At 37.6% G+C, this 19,678-nt stretch overlaps 1 protein-coding gene across 1 annotated transcript in view; it reads right to left on the bottom strand.

Moving 5' to 3' along the window:
* Positions 1-4,362: 4,362 nt before the first annotated feature.
* LOC148037023 (glycine-rich domain-containing protein 2-like) overlaps positions 4,363-19,678 on the bottom strand; it is a 73,806-nt gene continuing 58,490 nt past the window's right edge. Inside the window, exons 9-10 of the mRNA XM_087677059.1 lie at positions 19,479-19,623; positions 4,363-4,700 (exon numbers count right to left, since the gene is read on the bottom strand). Of these exons, the coding sequence (XP_087533185.1) occupies positions 4,363-4,700; positions 19,479-19,623 (483 nt within the window). The remainder of the gene's footprint in view (positions 4,701-19,478; positions 19,624-19,678) is intronic.

Here is a 19,678-nt window from a genome sequence, read left to right as displayed (position 1 = left end):
GTTTACACATTATATTTCGATGGAGCTTCTCGAGGACTTGCTAAGAATGCGACTGTAAGGGTTGTCATAAAGGATACCTATCGTCTAGTGGTTTTAAAAATGGGAGTGTATTTAGGAATTACTTTTAGGAATAACATGGTAGAATACAAGGCCTTGTTGATGGGGTTAAATCTAGCCAGACATGGTGGTATTCGCCAGTTATTGGTAAAAGGCGACTCACAGTTAGTGATCAAACAATTGAATGGGACCTATAGTGTGAGGGATCCCATTCTAAGGATGTACCATCGTGCAATTTTGGACACCCTTAAGATCTTTGAGGCAGTGAATTGCCAGTCGATTCCATGACAATGGAATCGCTTTGTAGACTCCCTAGATAATTATACCTTTGTTGAAGATGTTTTTCTTAATTGTGGTCTTGAGGGGCTTTGACAATTGCCTCTTGATGTTAGTCCAGGGCTACTATAGGGTTTTCTTGCCAACATGTCTTGTTTTGGTCGCCAATGGTTAGTATGGTTATGAGCCAGGTAGCGATTGACCATCTTCCTATTCTGCCATGGACACTTCGAATCGGTCAATGACATATTCGTCGGATGCCCCTTGCTATTTATGTAGAGGGGCTAGCTAATAACTTGATGCATTTAGTGTAGGGCCCGAATGGCCATCCCCTTTGTCTAGTTTTATGCTTCAGCATGGTTTATGTAGGGACCACAATCATTTGCCTTCAGCAGTAGGATGTTGAATGGTGCTTTATAGCTATAATTTTGTCAAGCCAAAAGGGTCTTTCCTATTGGATTTAATGTTTGATTTAGTTAGGCTAAGAGGACAGTTTATTTTGCTGTGAAATGGTTTATCTCATCAGACCAAGAAGGCCATTTGTAAGTTTGGTGTGGGTGCAGTTAATGGGTTTTTGTTTTAGTGCTGCACTAAATGGATTCAATGGAGCACCTGGAGAGAGAGCCTCTTGCTGTGCACAAGCTTCTTGTGGTCAAGTCCAGGTGATATCCTTCCTTTATGACTTCTTTCCCTTTATGCTTCATGTGTATATGTATGTGGGGTATTTTTCTTTTGTCGGGGACTAGCATTCAAGGAACGAAGTCCCATGATTGGGTTAGGTGTATCTAGGGAGGTTTGAGCAGTTGTCTGCCTCTTGTAAAGACATTGTCTGGCACTTTAAGAGTTGTTTTTTAGGGTAGCCCTAATGACCCTATTCTGCTAGCCTACTAGGCAACTGTTTCTCGGAATCCTTGTTAGTTCCTAAAGGATAAGTTAGCAGACCCGGGGCCAATGCCTTGCCTTCTTGGGGATGGCATTTAGACGAAAAAAATAAGGATGGTTGAGGGAAAATAAAAGTGAGCGAGAGAAGAAAAGGATTTAGTGTCACCTTCTTGCGAGAGCTTGTTAGGTTATTGGGTACCGAGACAGGAATTGAGGCTAATGCCCTATTCTCCTTGGGTCATAATATGCTTAGCTCTCTCCTTTTTACACACTTGAGTATAAAGTATTGAAGAAAAAAGAATGTGGTCAAATGGAAAAAATATGTGACTTTTTATAGACCACTCTATAGGAGTTCTCTCCTAGTCTAGTTGTCCTCAATTAGGTAGGTAGGTCAGACCACCACTTAGAATGACTCCTTTGATAGTTATTTTTAGCGTTCTGTGTTGGAGCAGTTGGTTAGCAACTAGCTCCTGATCTCCATCAGATTATGCTTAGCCTATCCCTCGTGCACTTCATGCTTTGATTTTGTCAGGGGGAGAGTGAGAGTTGTGTTTGTGCTCTGTTGTGTATCTTATTTATAGCAGCTTGATGCTCTTTATGGTTTCTATTTGTGCAGATCAATTTTTAGGTTCAATGGGTTGCATCCCCTTATCCCGTGGTCGCCAATGAGAGCTGATTTTATAGTCAAATTTTAAGAGCAAAAGTGGCTCAAGACTCGTAAAAGATGCATTTTTTGTGGAAAATGGAACAGTCATTAATCAAGGAGATGGAGTTTTCATAGATGCATCTTGACTCCAAGAATCCAAAGCAAGTGACCATTCGTTGATCACAGTCCATTCGACCCCTCCTTTAATGGCCGCAAGGTTCAAAGACGTTATGAAGTAGCTACTGAATCTAGAAGTGAAAAACTATCTGACAAGGCTAGGGTGATAGATTTCGATGCAAGAAAGTCACCCATCCAGTTGAATCACTATTCTAATGCTCTTTGCCCCTCTATCCAAGCTGAAACCACTTGTGGTTAAGTGTGAACATGGAAGTTTGAGCTAGTTTTTTTAATGGTTAATGGCTAACCATGATTAAGAAGAGTAAGAACCTCAAAATTTCACACAAATGGGGAGGCATGGGCGTGGGTGCATTTTTTCACTGCCCCTTTTTTCCCATCAAAAAATGAATTTTGGTACTTGTTGTCATCCTCCTCCATCTGGGGATTGGAATGTTGAATTTCTTCACTCTTCGATGCTCCAGACCATGACGGAAATGATGCAGTATATGAAAAGATATTTGAATTATGAAGGATGACACATAAATATAGTTTTCCGTATCACAATGTGTTTAAAGTATTAAAAAAATGCTTATAAATAAATGATCCACACTTAGAGTGCTCTTAATTTATTACATGAGTTATTGACTATTGGTAAGAGGTAGTCATCAATTGAAACAACCAACTCAAGTTCTTGGGGATTTGAGAACTTACTTTTTTTCATCTATCTACTTTTTTTCATCTATCCTATTTCATCTCAAGAGAAGCCTAAGAACATGTTTGCACTTTACCAAATCTAGCTTGGTCACAAGGAACAACAAAAATTATTGCAAACCAATACCCCCTACAAACTTTAACAAGTAATGCTATAGTATTAGGCACTTGGTGTAAAAATATGGTGTGTTGAAGTGTATGTTAATTACTGGAAAAAAAATGGATATGCAATAAAGAGGATCCAGCATGTTGGGAGGATGTTAATAGCCTTGAGTATGCATAGCACCAAAACAAGAGGCTAAAGTGATGAAGACTAAGCCTACCTAAATTTAACAATGTGTGAAAAAACCCAAGCATCTCTTGCAATTATTAATCTAGATGTAATATTCCTTCATTTGAATTTTAAAGTGTTAATGGTCATTTGAGTTTTTATCGAGTGAAAAACATGCCAAATACTAAAGTTATCTAGTTTATAGACAATGTCATCTCAATGGTCATTTGCCTTTCCAATTATACAACATTGGTGTTTGTAAACACCAACTTGAAGGAGGGTATTCAACCATGCACCAAAAATGCATTTATAAATGCCACAATCTATCATTATCACTTTTTACGCAATTCATGAGTATCACCTCAATGATGTTCCACAAATATGATAAGCTCATCTAAAAGTTTTATTTTTCTTTATTTCAAATACAAAAATCTTAATTTCAAATGCTATAAAGATATTTATAAATACCACAATCTACTATGAAAATTACTCATACAAAATTACATTTTTTTCTTGTTGACTACTTGGTTAGAAAAGACTTATGCTTTGATTATACTTTCACCAAGAAGGATCATAAACCACATGTGGTGGATTTTCATTTCAAGTCCCATATTTAATAATATATTTATTTTTCAAACATTAATGGGATTGATAAATTCCAAGATTGTGACATTTTCCTTAAGTACTTACTTATAATATAGTAATAACCTACTAATCTAATTTGGAAACATATTAATAGTTATAACATGTAATAGACTTTTGGGCATTGCGTTTGTGTTGTCTAGAAAACATTATTCTATAGTCTAGAAAATTCAAAAATAGAATTTCCATGAAATAAAATAATCAAGAAAAAATATTCACATACTCCAAAAGAGCATCCCTCCTCAATAGTAAAATGGACATACATTAGGCTAGGTAGTGCGTTTAGCTAGCATTCTTATTTTGGTGATAATTTGATGATATGAAGATATGAGTACTTTAAAAAATTTAAAATTTCAACTTTCAAATATGATGTGACGTAATATACTATGATTTCCAATTACATTCACTCAAATATTCATAAATGGAACAAAAACATCTCAAGTGATGCTAGTATTTTCAATTCTTATAAACTAAAGGTTACATAAACGTTGTGAAGGCCACCAATAAGGAACATGGAGTTCAAAATATTGTGATATCAAAGAATTTCTAATGAAAAATCAACTTAAATACATCATATCATATCCCCACATGCTTCTAATGTTGTTCATTATAAACTTCAATAAGTTAACCTTAGTATCTGCATCACTTGTGCCCTCCTCAACCACAATCATCCCGTCCTCCTCAACAACCACTGCATCCTCCTCCACAAACAAAACACCCCCCCCCCCCCACCAACACCACCACCACAACCCCCTCCTCCTCAACAACCACCCCCTCCTCCTCCACAACCACCTCCACCCCCTCCTCCTCCACAACCACCCCCACCCCCTCCTCCTCCACAACCACCCCCACCCCCTCCTCCACAACCACCCCCACCCCCACCACCTCCTCCACAACCACCCCCTCCACATGCACTTCCTCCAGAAGCATTAGAGCCACAAGCCCCTGCAGCTCCACATCCTGATCCTCCAAATAAGGCATTATTTGGGCTATAAAACGTGGAAGTCCATAAAAGAGGAGACATAGCCCACCAATTGTAGTAAGGAATCATTGATCTTCTTGATATTTTTGGATTTTTAATATCCATAAGAATAGAACCTGAGGAAAATATGTATCCATTGAACTTCATCAATAACAGAACATAAGCCAACATACTCACAAGAGAGAGAGACCCATCAATTAAATTTTGATTTAGCTGAGGGGAGAAAAAATATATTGAATAGAAAATATTTTGATTTCAAATCAATCATAAGGTTTGTTCCACTTAACAAACTTTGTCTCAGTACATAATGGGTAACTAATTTCCAGTGATATCTTAGAGAACTAAATTATCAAGATTGCTCATATTCATTGAACCTAGATAAAGAAGTTGGTATCTTATTTAATTAGAAAATATCTATGTGTTACAACTAAAAATATGTATTAGATACTACATTAGTGCTAGAAGTTTCTCTACTTGGGCCAAGGTTATTCTTCCAAAGCAATTATTACAATAAATTTAATCATTATAGATATTGCAATAATTAGGCACCATGTAATATGTAAATAAAGAATAAACACTATCAACTAGGCTTGTGTCAAATGAGTGATTTAGTGATGGAGAACACAAAACATGATTTTCTTGGGGAAAATCTTATTTGACAATCATAGCTAGATGAGTGGTGTATCCCCATATGGATTGATTTATATATATTTCTTTCCTATTTTGTTGTCCTTGGGGGACACAAAAATTCCCGCTTCTAAGTTATCCACCTACACTTTTGAGTGCCCAATGTTCCAAGGCTTCCTAAACAAGAAGCCATGATGATTCTTACATTGGATTTGGGGAGAGATTTAGCTACTAGTTTGCGAAAAAATTAGTACTATAGAAACTTGAGACAACATATATAAAGGATACATGAGTCAATATATATGGCTAGGAACCATTGGCTCAATCAATCTATATGCACAGTTAGAATACCACTTTGAAGATATGTTGGTGGAAAAATAGCTTAGTCAAACTAGAGGTATAATTGGAATGCTTAAACTATAATTGGGTGACCTATACTACTATATATAGATCTAGGTTGTCACCATGGAAGATACCAATGACATTAAGATGGCAAGCTCAACACTTGAAAACATTGATGATGGACTACCTGGATAGATGGGTCTATACATCTACAATTAGCACATCAGTGATCATTATGATCCTCACATGGCTAGTGACTTATCACTTATTATATTTAGTTTGTTGCAGCTACCTATAGTTGGCATAGTTATAGTGCCTGTCAATAAGTATAGTCATTTATGCACTCTTTGACTTAGTAGGCCACTTTCCTTTATGTTGTATCTTATCTATACTTTGTGTACATTGTATTGTGTATGGAAGAAAAAGAAAAAACTAGTAAGAACATCTTTTGGTCTCCATCTCTCTTCTTGTGTTCTTAAGTGAGCTTCCTCTTGTGTATATGATGTGTGTTTGACGCAACAACTCAAGCAATTTCCCCACCACGCGATTCTTGACATGGTATCAGAGTGGCAGCACTAAGAGAGGCTAGTTTTGAAGGTTGAAGTGAAGGAGAAGAAGCAAGGATTCAAGAAAGCAAGCAATGGGTAGTACAAAGCTCTCCTATTCTTCCACTCTTTCTCTTGGATAGTACCTATGGAGGAACCAAAAGCAAGGCAAAGTAAAAATCTCAAATTGCTCTAAGATTTAGTATGCAAGTAGAGAATTGTATATTGTTGGCCATCTAAGGCACCATTTCAGGCCCCCTTTTAGATACACAAGATTGTAGATAGTAGTTTCAGGGTATACTGCAATTTCAGATGTGTTGGTCGAAAGTGGGTGCACAAGTTATAGATTTCAAATCTATAAGTTTTGAGGTGTTTTCCAAGAAGCAAACATAAGTTTTATCTATGAACAAGTTGTAGATAAAAAAGGTTGCTTGGTATATTGGTGCGCACTTGTTCTAAAAGGTTGCTGAAGACTTGCTAATTGCTATTTTGTATCATTTTTGTGATAATGACAAAGAATAGTGGAAATCCCATCATTGAGAAGCTAGACAAGAATAGCTACCCATCATGGAAGTTCCATGTGACAAAGTTCCTTATTGGAAAATGCCTTTATGAGTTCCTTTCAAGTAAAGAAAATGAGCCAAAGCTGAGTAACGTTGTCGACTATGGGGATGAATTAAAGGTGTGGAAAGAATGGAATGCAAAGGACAAAAAGGTGATGTATTCACTATTTGTAGTCATTGATAATACTGTGCTGGGGCATATTAGAAATGTAGAAACTCCACATGCAGCTTGGATAATTTTTGAGAACATGTTTTCAATAAATAGAAAGGCATGAATATCATATTAGAGAATTTGGGAATATCCCAAGTTCCACTTTTAAATAAGGATTAAAGATTTGACCGTTTGGCTAAATCTTAACCCCATATTTGAAAGTGGAACTTGGGGAAATTTCTTATATAGTATCTACGGAAAATTTCAACTTCAATTAAGGAGATAAGATTTGACTGTGTGTCCAAATATTAATCACATGAGGAATTCCCAAACTTTATGAAAATTTCCAAATTCCCGAATATGTGGTTCATGGAAGATTCAACTCAAGAGTTGAATACTTTGAAGAAAGGAAAAATGTATATTAATGAGTATGTTTTGAAGGTGAGGAACATTGCAGTTGCTTTGGTAGTAATTGATGCAATGCTTGATGATGATGATTTGGTTTCATCTACTTTGGGTGGCCTTAATAATGAGAAAGCTTGGAAATCATGTGATTCTTCTGTATATGTACGGAAGCCATTTTCAGATTTTGATGAGTTGGTCTCTCTAATGATTATCAAATAGATAAATATGCAAGGTGACTCATCTGAAAGAAATGGTGAACATATCCAAGCATTTTACTCAAGTTTATGAAGGAGACATGGCATATCTTCTTTGAGAGGTGGTGGTATGAAACGTGTTGGTGATAACCCGCAAAATAGGTTAAATCAACAATTTGGTGAAATGCAGGTTTTAGGAGGCCGTGGAAACTTTAGAGGTAGGGAGAGCTCTAGAGGAAGAGATGGATGGCAGAACAAAGGTTCCAAAAAACCTGGTATTGTTTGTCACTATTGTGGCAAAACAGGTCATATTGCAGCTCATTGTTATGCTAAGAAGGAGGATATCCATAGTGGTAAATTGTAGCAAGGAAAGTATGCATCGTCTTCATGATACAATGAAAGCAAAAATGAGCACCTGTTTGTTATGTAGCATATTATGAATGTTGTTATAGGAAAGGGGACACATGATGGCGTATGGTATGTTGATTCAGGTGCATCTAATCATATGACCAGTCATGGTAAATGGTTTGGAGAGATGCAAGTCTTACAAAATTCAAATTATGTGCAGATGGGTGATGATTCATGCCACCCAAATTCACACATTGGAAAGGTTTCCCTATCCTTGCATGATGGCCAAACAAAGAGTCTATCAGATGTATTACATGTGCCATCAATCACAAAGAATTTAGTGACTGTTGACCAAATGGTAAAGCAAGGATTGTAGGTCTGATTTAATAAAAAATGTTGTTTTGTAGAAAAATTTAATGATAAGTGCAAGTTGGTCACAAAAGGAAGTAGAGTTGGTCGCATGTTCACTTTAAATGCTAGAATTCCTATAATGAATGCTGCTATGTATGCTAAAGGAAAAGGAGTGGTTGTAGACATTGAAATATGGCATAAACGTATTAGACATGCAAATGTGCAAAGGCTTAAATTAATGCAGTCCAAAGGATTGGTTACAAGGTTGCCTGATTTTAGAGTTGTAGAATTTTATAAAGTGTGTGAGGCATGCCAAATTGGTAAGCATACAAGACAACCTTTTTCGCATGACAGAGATGTGAGTAGAAACATACTTGATCTTATACATATAGATGAATGGGGGCCTACAAAAAACATATATCTTGGTGGTGGCAGCAAATATTTTGTTACATTCATGGATGATTATTCAAGAGAAAGCTCTAGGTATATTTCATGAAGGAAAATAGTGATGTATTTGAGCACTTCAAAACTTTCAAGGCTTCGATTGAAACAGAAACATGCTTGAAAGTTAAGTGCTTGATATTAGATGAAGGGGGAGAGTACCTCTCTAGTGAGTTTAGTGCTTTCATAAGATCTCATGGGATAAAGAGATAGCTTACTTGCAAGAATATCCCACAGCAAAATGGGGTTGCATAAATAAAACTAGGAATATTGCAAAAGTTGCACGGGCATTGATGGTTGAAAAGAATATGTCAAAACATTTTGGTCTGAAGCTATTCATATTGCTGTCTATATTATGAACAAAACTCCCATAGCTGAAGTTCATGGGACGAACCCCAAAGAATGCTTTATAGGCAAGAAGCTTCAAGTGTCACACTTGAAAGTGTTTGGCTATATTGCATATGTTCATGTGCCAGATGACTTGCAATGAAACGGTTGTGGATCAATGAGCTAGAGTTTTCCTAGATGGAGTTCAATGCTAGGAAGCCAACACAAGTCTCGATTAGTTCCCATCGTTCAAACTTCTTTAGCAAACCTGTTTGTCATCATGGCGCAACCCATTGCAATCCTAGCAACAAAGAACGTCGCACTTGCCAGCTTTAGGATTCCCTCTACCCCTTTTTAATGGGTTAGTAGATCAAGATGTGAAACTTCATACCAATGAATTTCAAAAGTTAATGTTTAACTGTTGAATCCAAGATGAAGGACACTTGATGAGGTTCTTCAATATGACTTTGAAAGAACAAGCTATGGTATGATATTATAGCCTAGAGGCTGGAAACCATAACTACGATTGGCCTATTCTTTGTGGCCTTGCGAAGAGAGTTTTCTCCTGAAAGGGGAGGTCAATATTGGCTACGCATTGTCAATGTAACATGTCACGAATCTCACAAGAATGTTCGTGGATATGCCAAGAAACGGAATGAAGTTTTTTGTAAGTTGCAAACCAATATTTCTATTGTAGTTGTTGCTACTCAGTTGCAATAATTTTTTAATGGGATGGACTTTAACATTCAAGTACAGTTGAGTAGTGATGCTCTTGCCAACATTGTTATGGCTATTATATGAGCAGAGGAGGTAGAATCACAATTACAAGCGACCTATACCTCTAGGGCAAACTGGAATCTGAGTTTAGGGTTTGGAAATACTTTGGCACTGACTAATGGAGGTCAAGGGATGCCCATGAGTACTCCCAATGGGAGAGGAAGAGTGATTCAAAATGTGCCCATGTTGCGAGCTCCTCCTAATGTGACCATGCCTATGGCTAGCCAGATGGCTCCACCAAGTGTTGGAAGTCAAACGATAAATCCTAATGTTGTTCCACTGAATCAACAGGCAATTCCTACTCAAGTGGTTAGATCAATGGAACGATAGGTAGATGATCACGGCTATGAGTCAAGTGCCTCGAATGTCCTTGGCGAAGTTAAGGATATGATGAAGCACTATACTAATATGATCAACGAAAAATATAGACAAGTAGCTGTTGATGTCAATTTCCTTAAGAAGCATCAGAATTTGATAGGGAGTCGATGCCCCCCAGAAGAGGGTGCCCCCTCAAGATTCAGCTATAAGTGGTGTGGCGGCCAACATTTCCCTAGGAATTGTCAAAATGTTAAATGTGACATATGTGGGAAGTCCGGCCATTTAGCTAGTACTTGTTGGAGTAAGATTAGTTCTCTCCAACAAGGAAGTAAAGAGCCAGGTCCAATCAACCATTCGGTGCAAGGGAATAATCTCTAGCAAGATGAGGGATCGAAACAAATATTACGAGGGAAAGCTATGGTAGAGGAGCTGCCTAGTGGTGGTGGAGTCAGTCTTATTGAGGCTATTTGTGTCAATGACATTGAAGCTTCTAATCTATGGGTTATTATGATAGGTCAAAAGGGTAAAGACGCTGCTAAAGACAAGGTAAAACCTGTCGAGGGAAACCCTAAGCAAGACGATAAAGGGATGCAAGTCCTTAATTCCAATATGGAAGGTAGAAATCTAAAGACCATAGATGGTAAGACTGATCCCAATATAATGTTGCAAAAGAAGAAGGAAAAAGCTAAGAAAGAGGCACTAATTTCTATTTAAAGGCCAAAAGAAAGAATGGTTTGGTGAGAAAAGAGAGCTCTTGCTAATTATCATCATGAATTGGAAGTAGCGAGTTCTCTTTGTGATAGTTGCCAATGTGGAATGCATTTTGGACTTTAGGGTTATTAGGTTCACATGAAGGCCTAGCTATCAAGTATTTCTAGGCATGCCATGGATCTTACAAGCGGACTGACAGGTTGATATATCCGCTAGTTAGTTGATCTTTGGTAGAGGTGCCAGACGTATAGTGGTAGATGCCTACCCTAAATCTCCTCAAAGTGAGAGAGTCCATTTATCCTCATTAGAGTTAGATACGTAGATGCTCCATCTACCAATGAGACATCATCAAGTGACGAATCCAACAAGGGGTCCACTACATAGGATATTTATCAAGTAACTTTGAATGAGCCAATAGAGATTGACATGATGTATAATATACTTAAATTTCTAAATAGTTTGAGGCTTAGCCCATGTAAATGAATAATATTTCAATTAACTTAGCTATCACATGAAATATTGGGCATCTCATCAACTATTGGGCTACCCAGAAGAGACTCAAAAGGGTGTGGAAAGGCCATGCCTTGTAAGCAACTAAATCTTATGATATGGAAAGTTGTCGCCATGAAAATCCCCACCAAAGATAGACTAGGGAGAACAATGAAGGTGAATCTTGACTGTATTCTCTATGCTACACATAGGAAAATAGTGAAGGATCTATTTTGGGCATGTAGAGATGCAATGGCCATTTGGAAAAGAATAAAAGAATGGTTCAATGCTGCTAACCTCAATGACTTAGTTAGGATGAGGACATCTCTATTTAGTGATATGGAAAGACTAGGTCGAAGGAAATGAAAGTCCCTTTTTTTTTCTTTTGAAGTGCAAAGTCAAGGTACATATTAAGTGTAAAAAATGTATAGCCTTGCAAGGAGTCAAGATGTAATGAGCTTTGAAGCATAGTAATTACAATCTTCCAATTGGCATATTTGGTGTTGACACATAGCAAAACCAAAACCAAAGTACAAAGTCAACTAAAATTCTATGATGGGTATCTCCCAAAGTGGATAGATAATTTGACTTTGGGACATTGTACATATAGCCTCTTTTTCATTTCATACAAGCATAGGATATAACTTAACCTATGAGTTATTTCTCAACAAGGGCAACCTTTGCTACGATTTCATAAAGGGTTGATGTAGATGTAATTGAGTTAGACCTTGGTACGATGAATGATTCACGATCAATCAAATTAGGATCTATGCTCAGTTTGGAAGAACCGAAGGACTATGTGTCCTTGATTCAAGAATTTCGCGGCATCTTTGCTTGGAGTTATGATGAGCTGAGAGATATTCCTCCCAGTCTGCTTGGCTGTTCATACTATTCCCTTAAAGGAAGGTAGCTACCATGTGTGTCAAAAAGTAAGGTGTGTGCCTTTTGAATCAAGGGATGGGCTATTCGAGGAATTGATAAAACTATGCAAAGATCGACTGATATTTCTCATTCAACACAAATAATGGTTTTTGTCAGTTATTATCAGGTAAAAGAAGAATAATTAGATTCGGCTTTGTTTAGACTTTAGAGAGCTTAATAAGCAGACAGTTAAGGATTATTATCCATTGCCATTCATTGATCAGATTCTAGATCAACTAGAGGGTAGGGAAATCTATTCGTTTATGGATTGCTTTGCTGGATATAATCAAATGGCTATTGCTGAGGAAGACAAACTGAAAATGACGTTTATCACTATCTTCCGTACCTTTGCATATCATGTAATGGCCTTTCGTTTATGCAATGTGCATGGTTCTTGGCAACATATAGCTAATAAGACTTTTGGTGATATCTCCCCTGAGGAGTTAAAAAGTTTTCATCGACGATCTAGGAGCAGCTACCACAAGGGACATACAACTAATTATCTTAAGGAAATATTTTGAGCATTGTAGGTAGTTTTTCATTGCTCTTAATCCTAGAAAGTGTCTTTGGGTGTCCTATGGGTTGTTAGAGGGCCATGTGGCTAGTATTATAGTCACTATGAGCCCGCCACACGTAGTCCAAAGGAGGTTCATAGCTTTCTGTCATCAATGAGATACTATCGAAGGTTTATCAATGGACTGGTAGAAAGAGCATTTCCATTGATGAACTTGTTATCTTTCAACTATCTGTTTACGTGGAGTGAAGCTTGTCAAGTATCCCTTGAGGATGTGAAAAAGAAACTAGCGAAAGCACCCAAAAGATGTGAGGTTTTTTATATATTCTAAGTGGCAATAATGCATAGTATCAGCTCCTGTTTAGCCCAAATTTGGGAGGACAAATGGTATCATCCAATAGTCTTTGCTAGCAAGAAATTGGGGATATGTAAAGTCAACTATAGTTACATGGAGAAATTGTGCCTTGGCATGGTTTTTGTAAAAAATAAATTTAGGCACTATATTCTCTATAAGAAGGTAGTATTTTTTACAAAGGTGGGGGGACTTAGACTATTGATGAATAAGTTGTAGCCGCCTCACCATTTAGTAAAGTGGTTAATCACTTTACAGGAGTTTGATTATGAGATTAGGAGTAAGCCATTGAAGTTGCAAGGTATTGTGGAATCTCTTGTGGGTTTTGGGGAGCCAAAGGAGATTTTGGCTGAAGGAAGTGACATCGAAGGTCTATTCAAGATCAATATAGCTTCCATCCCTTCCTGGTATGTAATTATAACACATTATCTATCTATAGGAGGATTTGGGGCTGCTATATCAAAGTCGGAGAAGAGAAAGACTAAGCAACAAGCATTACTCTTTTCAATTATAGCTAGTGTATTGTATCGGAAAGGAGTGGACGATATCTATTGCCAATGTGTAGTACCTAATGAGGTACCATTCATTCTTGAGGAATGCCATGATTCATCATGTGGGGGACATTTTGCTGGATGATTTACCACCCAAAAAGCTCTCTGTGCTGGATATTGGTGGATATCAATCTTCCAGAATGCTTTCAATTATGTTAAGCGCTATGATGTCTGCCAAACCAATCTTGGAAAGAGATGAATATAAGATCAAAATAGCTCAAAGAAGTAGTTGCTGAAGAGTTGAAGTAAATACTAAAGTGATAGTGACATTGTTGAGATCTCAAGCAACACTGTAGTGGTCTTAGTGACCTTTCATATTATACATATCTCTCGGGAGGGATATCCATAAACAAAGAGGGATTATGGATGATTATTCTTGATTATCTCATTGTACAATTGAGAGAAATCATGTGTATGTGTGTGTGTGTGTGTGAGTAAAAGATAGCCAAATTTATACAAAACAATGTATCTATGAGTGAGAGATTGTAAGAGAAAGCTATGGAACCTTTGAAGAAGAATACTGTGTGTTACCCTCCAAAAAATAGGATATTGATTTTGTGGGACCAATTTACCCTTCATCGACTATGTGTAAGCATTATATTATTGTAGCAATAGACTATTTTACAAGGTGGTCTAAAGTTCGGGCAACAATGAAGGATAATGCTAAGGAAACGACTAGTTTCATTATGGAGCAGATTGTTTGCCGTTTTGGGCCACCTAAGGAGATAATGTCTAATTGAGGAATACACTTCTTGAATAAGGTTATAGCCTTGACGGAAGTTTTCAGGATTAAACACAATAAAACTATCCCATATAATCCGCAAGCAAATGGCTAAGTTGAGAGTATGAATAAACAACTTGTCACGAAATCTTATCTAATATAGTGTCTGAAAGTAAGTGAGATTGGGATAAGAAATTGTATGTGGCAGTTTGGGCTTACAATACGACATTTAAGAGAGCTACATGCCACATCCCATTCAAGCTAGTATATGGGAAAGAGTGTGTTTTACCATTAGAGATAGAGCTACCCACTATGCATTTTGCTCTTAGTCATTTGTTGGGTGAGGCAGAAGCATTACAGGAAAGATTTATTTGTTTTGCGTATCTTGATGAGCTTGGATTACAGGTGTTATTACATCAAGAAGTAGGGAAGAGGAGAATGAAAGCACTTCACAACCTTCAGGGGGCTAAGAAATATAAATTCTTAAAGGGTTAGTTGGTGATGTACTATGATGCTCATTGTGAGCTATTTCCTAGTAAACTAGAACCCAAATGGGATGGGCTGTATAAAATTGTACATTTAGGAAAGGATGGCTCTACAGCCCTTTTAGCTGACTTACACAGGCAGAGTTTAAAGCTAAATTAAACTTTAATAAGATGAAGCCTTACTATGTGTAAGGGCTGACGTTGGTGGGCTTGGTGCATGTGCAGGTCCTTTATGATTCAACTTTAACTTGCAATAGGTACCAAGATGATCGGATGGGAAGAATCATCTCGTATCTTGAGCATCCATATCTCAAACAACGTTACCACCAAGGTCGAGTGATATGGTGGAGTAAAGGTTATCAGGTTATTGAGTGGAAACACAAATCTTTACATGGGAGATTAAGGTGTATTGCCACCATTGTCAAATAATTTTGACGAGTATTTGTATCGAGTTTAGCGAGGCAGAAGGGATTGTGCCAGTTATATATCCTCTCTCTCAGCTTAACTTTGATATCAGAAGTACAAGTGAGCTGATCTGTATGGTGTGGCCTAACAATGAAGATTGGGTTTATACTTTGTATATTCATGGAGCTTCTAGAGGGCCTACTAAACATGTGAGTGTTGGTGTGGTTATAAAATATCCCCAACAGAGGGTTGTTATGGGAGTATATTTAGGATCCTCTTTTACTAATAATATGGCAGAATATAAGGCCTTGATTATGGGGCTGAATGTAGCCCGATGTGGTGGTATCCACTGATTATTGGTGAAGGGTGACTCGAAGCTAGTGATTAATCAGTTGAATGGAACCTATAGTGTATGGGATCCCATCCTATGGATGTGTTGTTGTGTAGCCTTGGATATGTTGCATATTTTTGAGATGGTGACTTGTCAATTAGTTCCTCCACAGTGTGGAATCACTTTGCAGATTCCCTGGCTAATTATGCTTTTGTTGAAGATGTCTTTTTCAATTGTGGTCTGAGGGAGCTCTTAAATTAGCTTCCCATATTAGCCTAGGATTACTTTGGGGTCTTCTTGTTGACACGTTCTACTTTGGCTATTGATGGCTAGTTTGGGTTATGAGTCAGGTAGCAATTGAGCACCTTCATATTCTCTCATGGAGGCATAGAATTGTTTATCATCATATTTTCATCAAACACCCCTTGCTATTTATGCAGGAGGGTTAGCCAATAACCTTATGCATTTAGTGTAGGGCCTAAGGAGCCCTTATCCTTGGTCGGTCTTGTGTTGTAGTTGAGTTATGTTAGGACCAAGGGTTTTTTTCAAAAGTACGTTACTGAATGGTCATTTTATGGATTATCTCATTAGGCCAAGAGGGTCATTTTTGTTGGGTTTTAACGTTTGTCATAAGGCCAAGAGCAAGGGCCAATTATTCATAGTGAAATGTTATCTTTGATTAGGCCAAGAAGGCCATGTGACTGTTTAGTGCAGGTGCAGTTAATGGTTTTTTACTTTAGTGCTATGATAGACAGATTTAGCAGAACCTGGAGGGAGCCTTTGCTGCATGGAAGCTTCTTGTGTCCATTCCGGGTGATGTTCTTCCTTTTTGAGTACTGTTCTTTTATGCTATATGTGTTTGCAGAAGATTGTTCTTTTGTTGGGGACCAGCAATCACAAGACATGAAGTCCTAGGGTTAGGTTAGGTATATTTGGGGAGGTTCGTTGCCTAGCTCCTATGAAGACATGCATTGGAAGACTTGTTTCAGAAGGTAGTCCTAGTGACCATGTTCTGCTAGCCTACTCTGCTAGCTAACTGTTTTAGGAGTCCCTGCTAGTGTGAGGTAGTTAGACAAGCCTGCCAAAGTTAAAATAAGAGAAAATTCTGAATATACTTGGACTATAAAAATATTGAGGTGTGTAAAAAGGGGTTCTAGCCCCTAAAACTAGAAAAAGGGGTTATTATATTTTCGCTCCAACCTTCCTTGGGGTAGGAACTAGCTAGAATAAATATAATAAGAAAGGTTGGAGTGAAAATAAAAGTGAGTGAAATAGAAAAGGATTAAGTGTCACCTCGTCGTGAGATCTTGGTAGGTTCTTGGGTACCGAGTCAAATTGATGCGCTGTTCTCCTTGGGACACTCTACGCTCAGTTCCATCCTTTTTACATGCCCAAGTATGAAACTTTGAAAGAAAGCATGTTAAAAGAACATTTATGATGACTAGGCTATAGGAGTTCTTGCCTAGTAGGACTTCCTGGTCTAGTTGTTTTAAGTTAGCTAGGTAGTTCAGGCCACCAGCTAGGATGACCTCTTTGATGGTTCTTTTAGCTAGACCGTGTTGGAGTAGTTGGTCAGTGAGACTTGCTTTAGATTTTTGTCAAATTATGCTCGGCCTATCCCTTGTGGATTTTTATATCTTCATTTTGTTAGGGGGTAGGGTGAGAGCTCTTCTTATGTTTTGTTGAGTATTCTGTATTGTGACAGCTTGGTGCTTTTTATGGTTTTTGTTTCTATAGATCACTTCATGGGATTCGACGGGTTGGGTTGCCCTATCTCGTGGTCTCCACAATGAGAGCGGATTTTTGAGGCCATTTTTTGAAGTGGAAAAGAGTCCAAGAGACTACAAAAGACCAATTTTTCATGCAAAATGAAACGGTTCCAAATCAATGAGCTAGAGTTTTCCTAGATGGAGTTTGATGCCAAGAAGCTAATGCAAGTTTCAGTTCGTCGAGATCAGAGTCCGTTTGACCCCCCATTTAATCCCTGCAAGGTGTCACGTTATGAAGTTGCTATGTGATATGAGAGCTAGAAAGTGCATGACAGTGGCCAAGTTTATAGATTTCAACATCACGAAGTCAGCTCTCTAGATGGATCTCGAATTTGAGCTTGTTTTCCCCGCCAAAAGTGAAAAAACCATAGTTCTTTTAAAACAAGGCTTAAGCTTGTTTACTAGATAAGATTTGAAAAGACATGAGTTTTTGAAACATGGGGGGAAATTTTGGTAATTTTTAGCCATTTTTCTATTGTTGATCATCACATGAATGCTTTGGGCAACAAGATGAAGAATTTTCTCACCCTCCATCGTGACAAACGGTGCAGAAAATGATGCATTCTACAAAAAGCTCTAATTTTAGTCTTTCTCTCTCCTCTTGTGGTTTGTTCTCCATGGATCAATGTAAGAGAGAAGGGGGTGGGTTGAGATGAAAGAATTTGATCGTGGGATGATGCCAGAGTGTAAAGCAGCATAGATTGGAGTTGGACGAATTGCCATCAGCTATTGGGAAGCATCTATGGTCCCCAATTGCAAAATACATACGTCATACATGCACGATTTTATGAGAAAAATGTAGATTTCATTGTTTTATGATAAATTTTGGTTTGAAATGGTTGGAAATGATTTCATTTGGTTGCCAATGCTTTGATTTATTAGTCATGTTAAAGAAATCAGGAAAAATTAGTCATAATAATTTTATGCTAAACACACAAAACTCACAATTTTTTGTTTTAAGAAAAATATGCAAATTTTGGGGTTTTTTCATGCATATAGTGTTCGTATGGGTTGAAATATGATAGGAAAATAATTCTCAATAAGATTCATCATTCTAAATCAGTAAATTAAAAAACATTCATATTTTTCTATAAATAAATAGTAAAATAGAGAAAATTAATAAAAAATAGGTTTTTCACATCCGAAAAATAAAAAAAAAGATTTATGTTTGTGAATGTATGGTATAGCTAAAGCATGAGGTTTAGCCTTAGTTCAGTCCTACCTCCATGCTAGAGTGAGTTTTTATTACTTTCGTAAAGGAAAATACATGGAAAATACGCTTTAAACCTACCAACGAATGCATAACTCTAAATGGTAGGGAGAAGGGGGTTGTTAAGTGTTTGAAGTATGATGAATTTTGATGTTTTTATGATGCATATAATATAGGGTTCGTTGCTTTCTAATATTTAAAGGGACTAGTGGCATGAGAAAGCTCGGTACTAGCCCTAAGCAACGAAGCACTCCTCGTTTAGAAGAAAAGCATGAAAAGAGCAGTCTTCTCACATTCACAATGCCAGTTTTTAATTAATAAACTTGTTTGAGTATAGTAGTATACACAATTGCATTGCACACACGATATGGTATCATATCTTGGATGCATGGCAATCGTTTTCATGAGTGATGACCTACGTGGAGAGTGTGAGGTACCCTAAGCCATAGGGCTAGATATTCAGTTCTTGGGGGTTTTGTTTAGTGATGATTATCTATTATCTCTTGGGTTGATTTATTGAAAGAGTGGACTATGTTTAGATTGTGTTCTATGTTCACGGCACATCTTGGGGCCAATCCCCGAGGTGTAGGAAAGGTGTAGTAGAGCCGCGGTGATTAGTCGAGGGGTGCTCCATTTGTGTGTGTTTACGTGGTGTATAAGACCAAAATTTTTAGGAACTCTCTCAGAGAAGTGGGAAAAGAATTATTCGTTGGACTATGAACCATACAAACGCAAAGTTCTTAGACGCTCTTGGCCGCGAGGCCGTGTGGGGTGGTTTGAGGTGTATAGTAGAGGCCCGGCTAGTGCCTTAGAGCGAGTGTCGGGCCCGTTTTGGTTCCTACCAGGTAGCCATTTGTTTAGCCACAAACCTCTATATAGTTAGTTGAACCTGCCCCATGATTAGGTATTGTCTATAGATCACTTGAGAAACTGTCCTATCAAATTCCATCACTATTGCAAGTTCTCTTAAAATGGACATATTGTATCATGCATAAGAAATTTTAATGTAAACTTATGATGTATGCATTGATGTGAATGTAACATACCCCATTCCTCAGATGATTGAACACTTCGTTTTGGAGGCCTTCGTCTGCTAGAAAATTTCACTTGTAACCCTTCCATATCAACAATAGACATGGAAATTATACTTGATAGTAATAGCACAAGAATCACACTCTCTTGTATTGACACCTGGAAAGCAAGCAAGAGATACTAATAAAATACATTGGCAAAAATTTCTTCAGAT

Source organism: Lygodium microphyllum, chromosome 4 (genome assembly GCF_053477565.2).
Source record: "Lygodium microphyllum isolate KBCC chromosome 4, Lygodium_microphyllum_v1.1.10, whole genome shotgun sequence".
NCBI classification, from domain to species: domain Eukaryota; kingdom Viridiplantae; phylum Streptophyta; class Polypodiopsida; order Schizaeales; family Lygodiaceae; genus Lygodium; species Lygodium microphyllum.
This window is presented reverse-complemented; position numbering and strand designations above follow the sequence as displayed.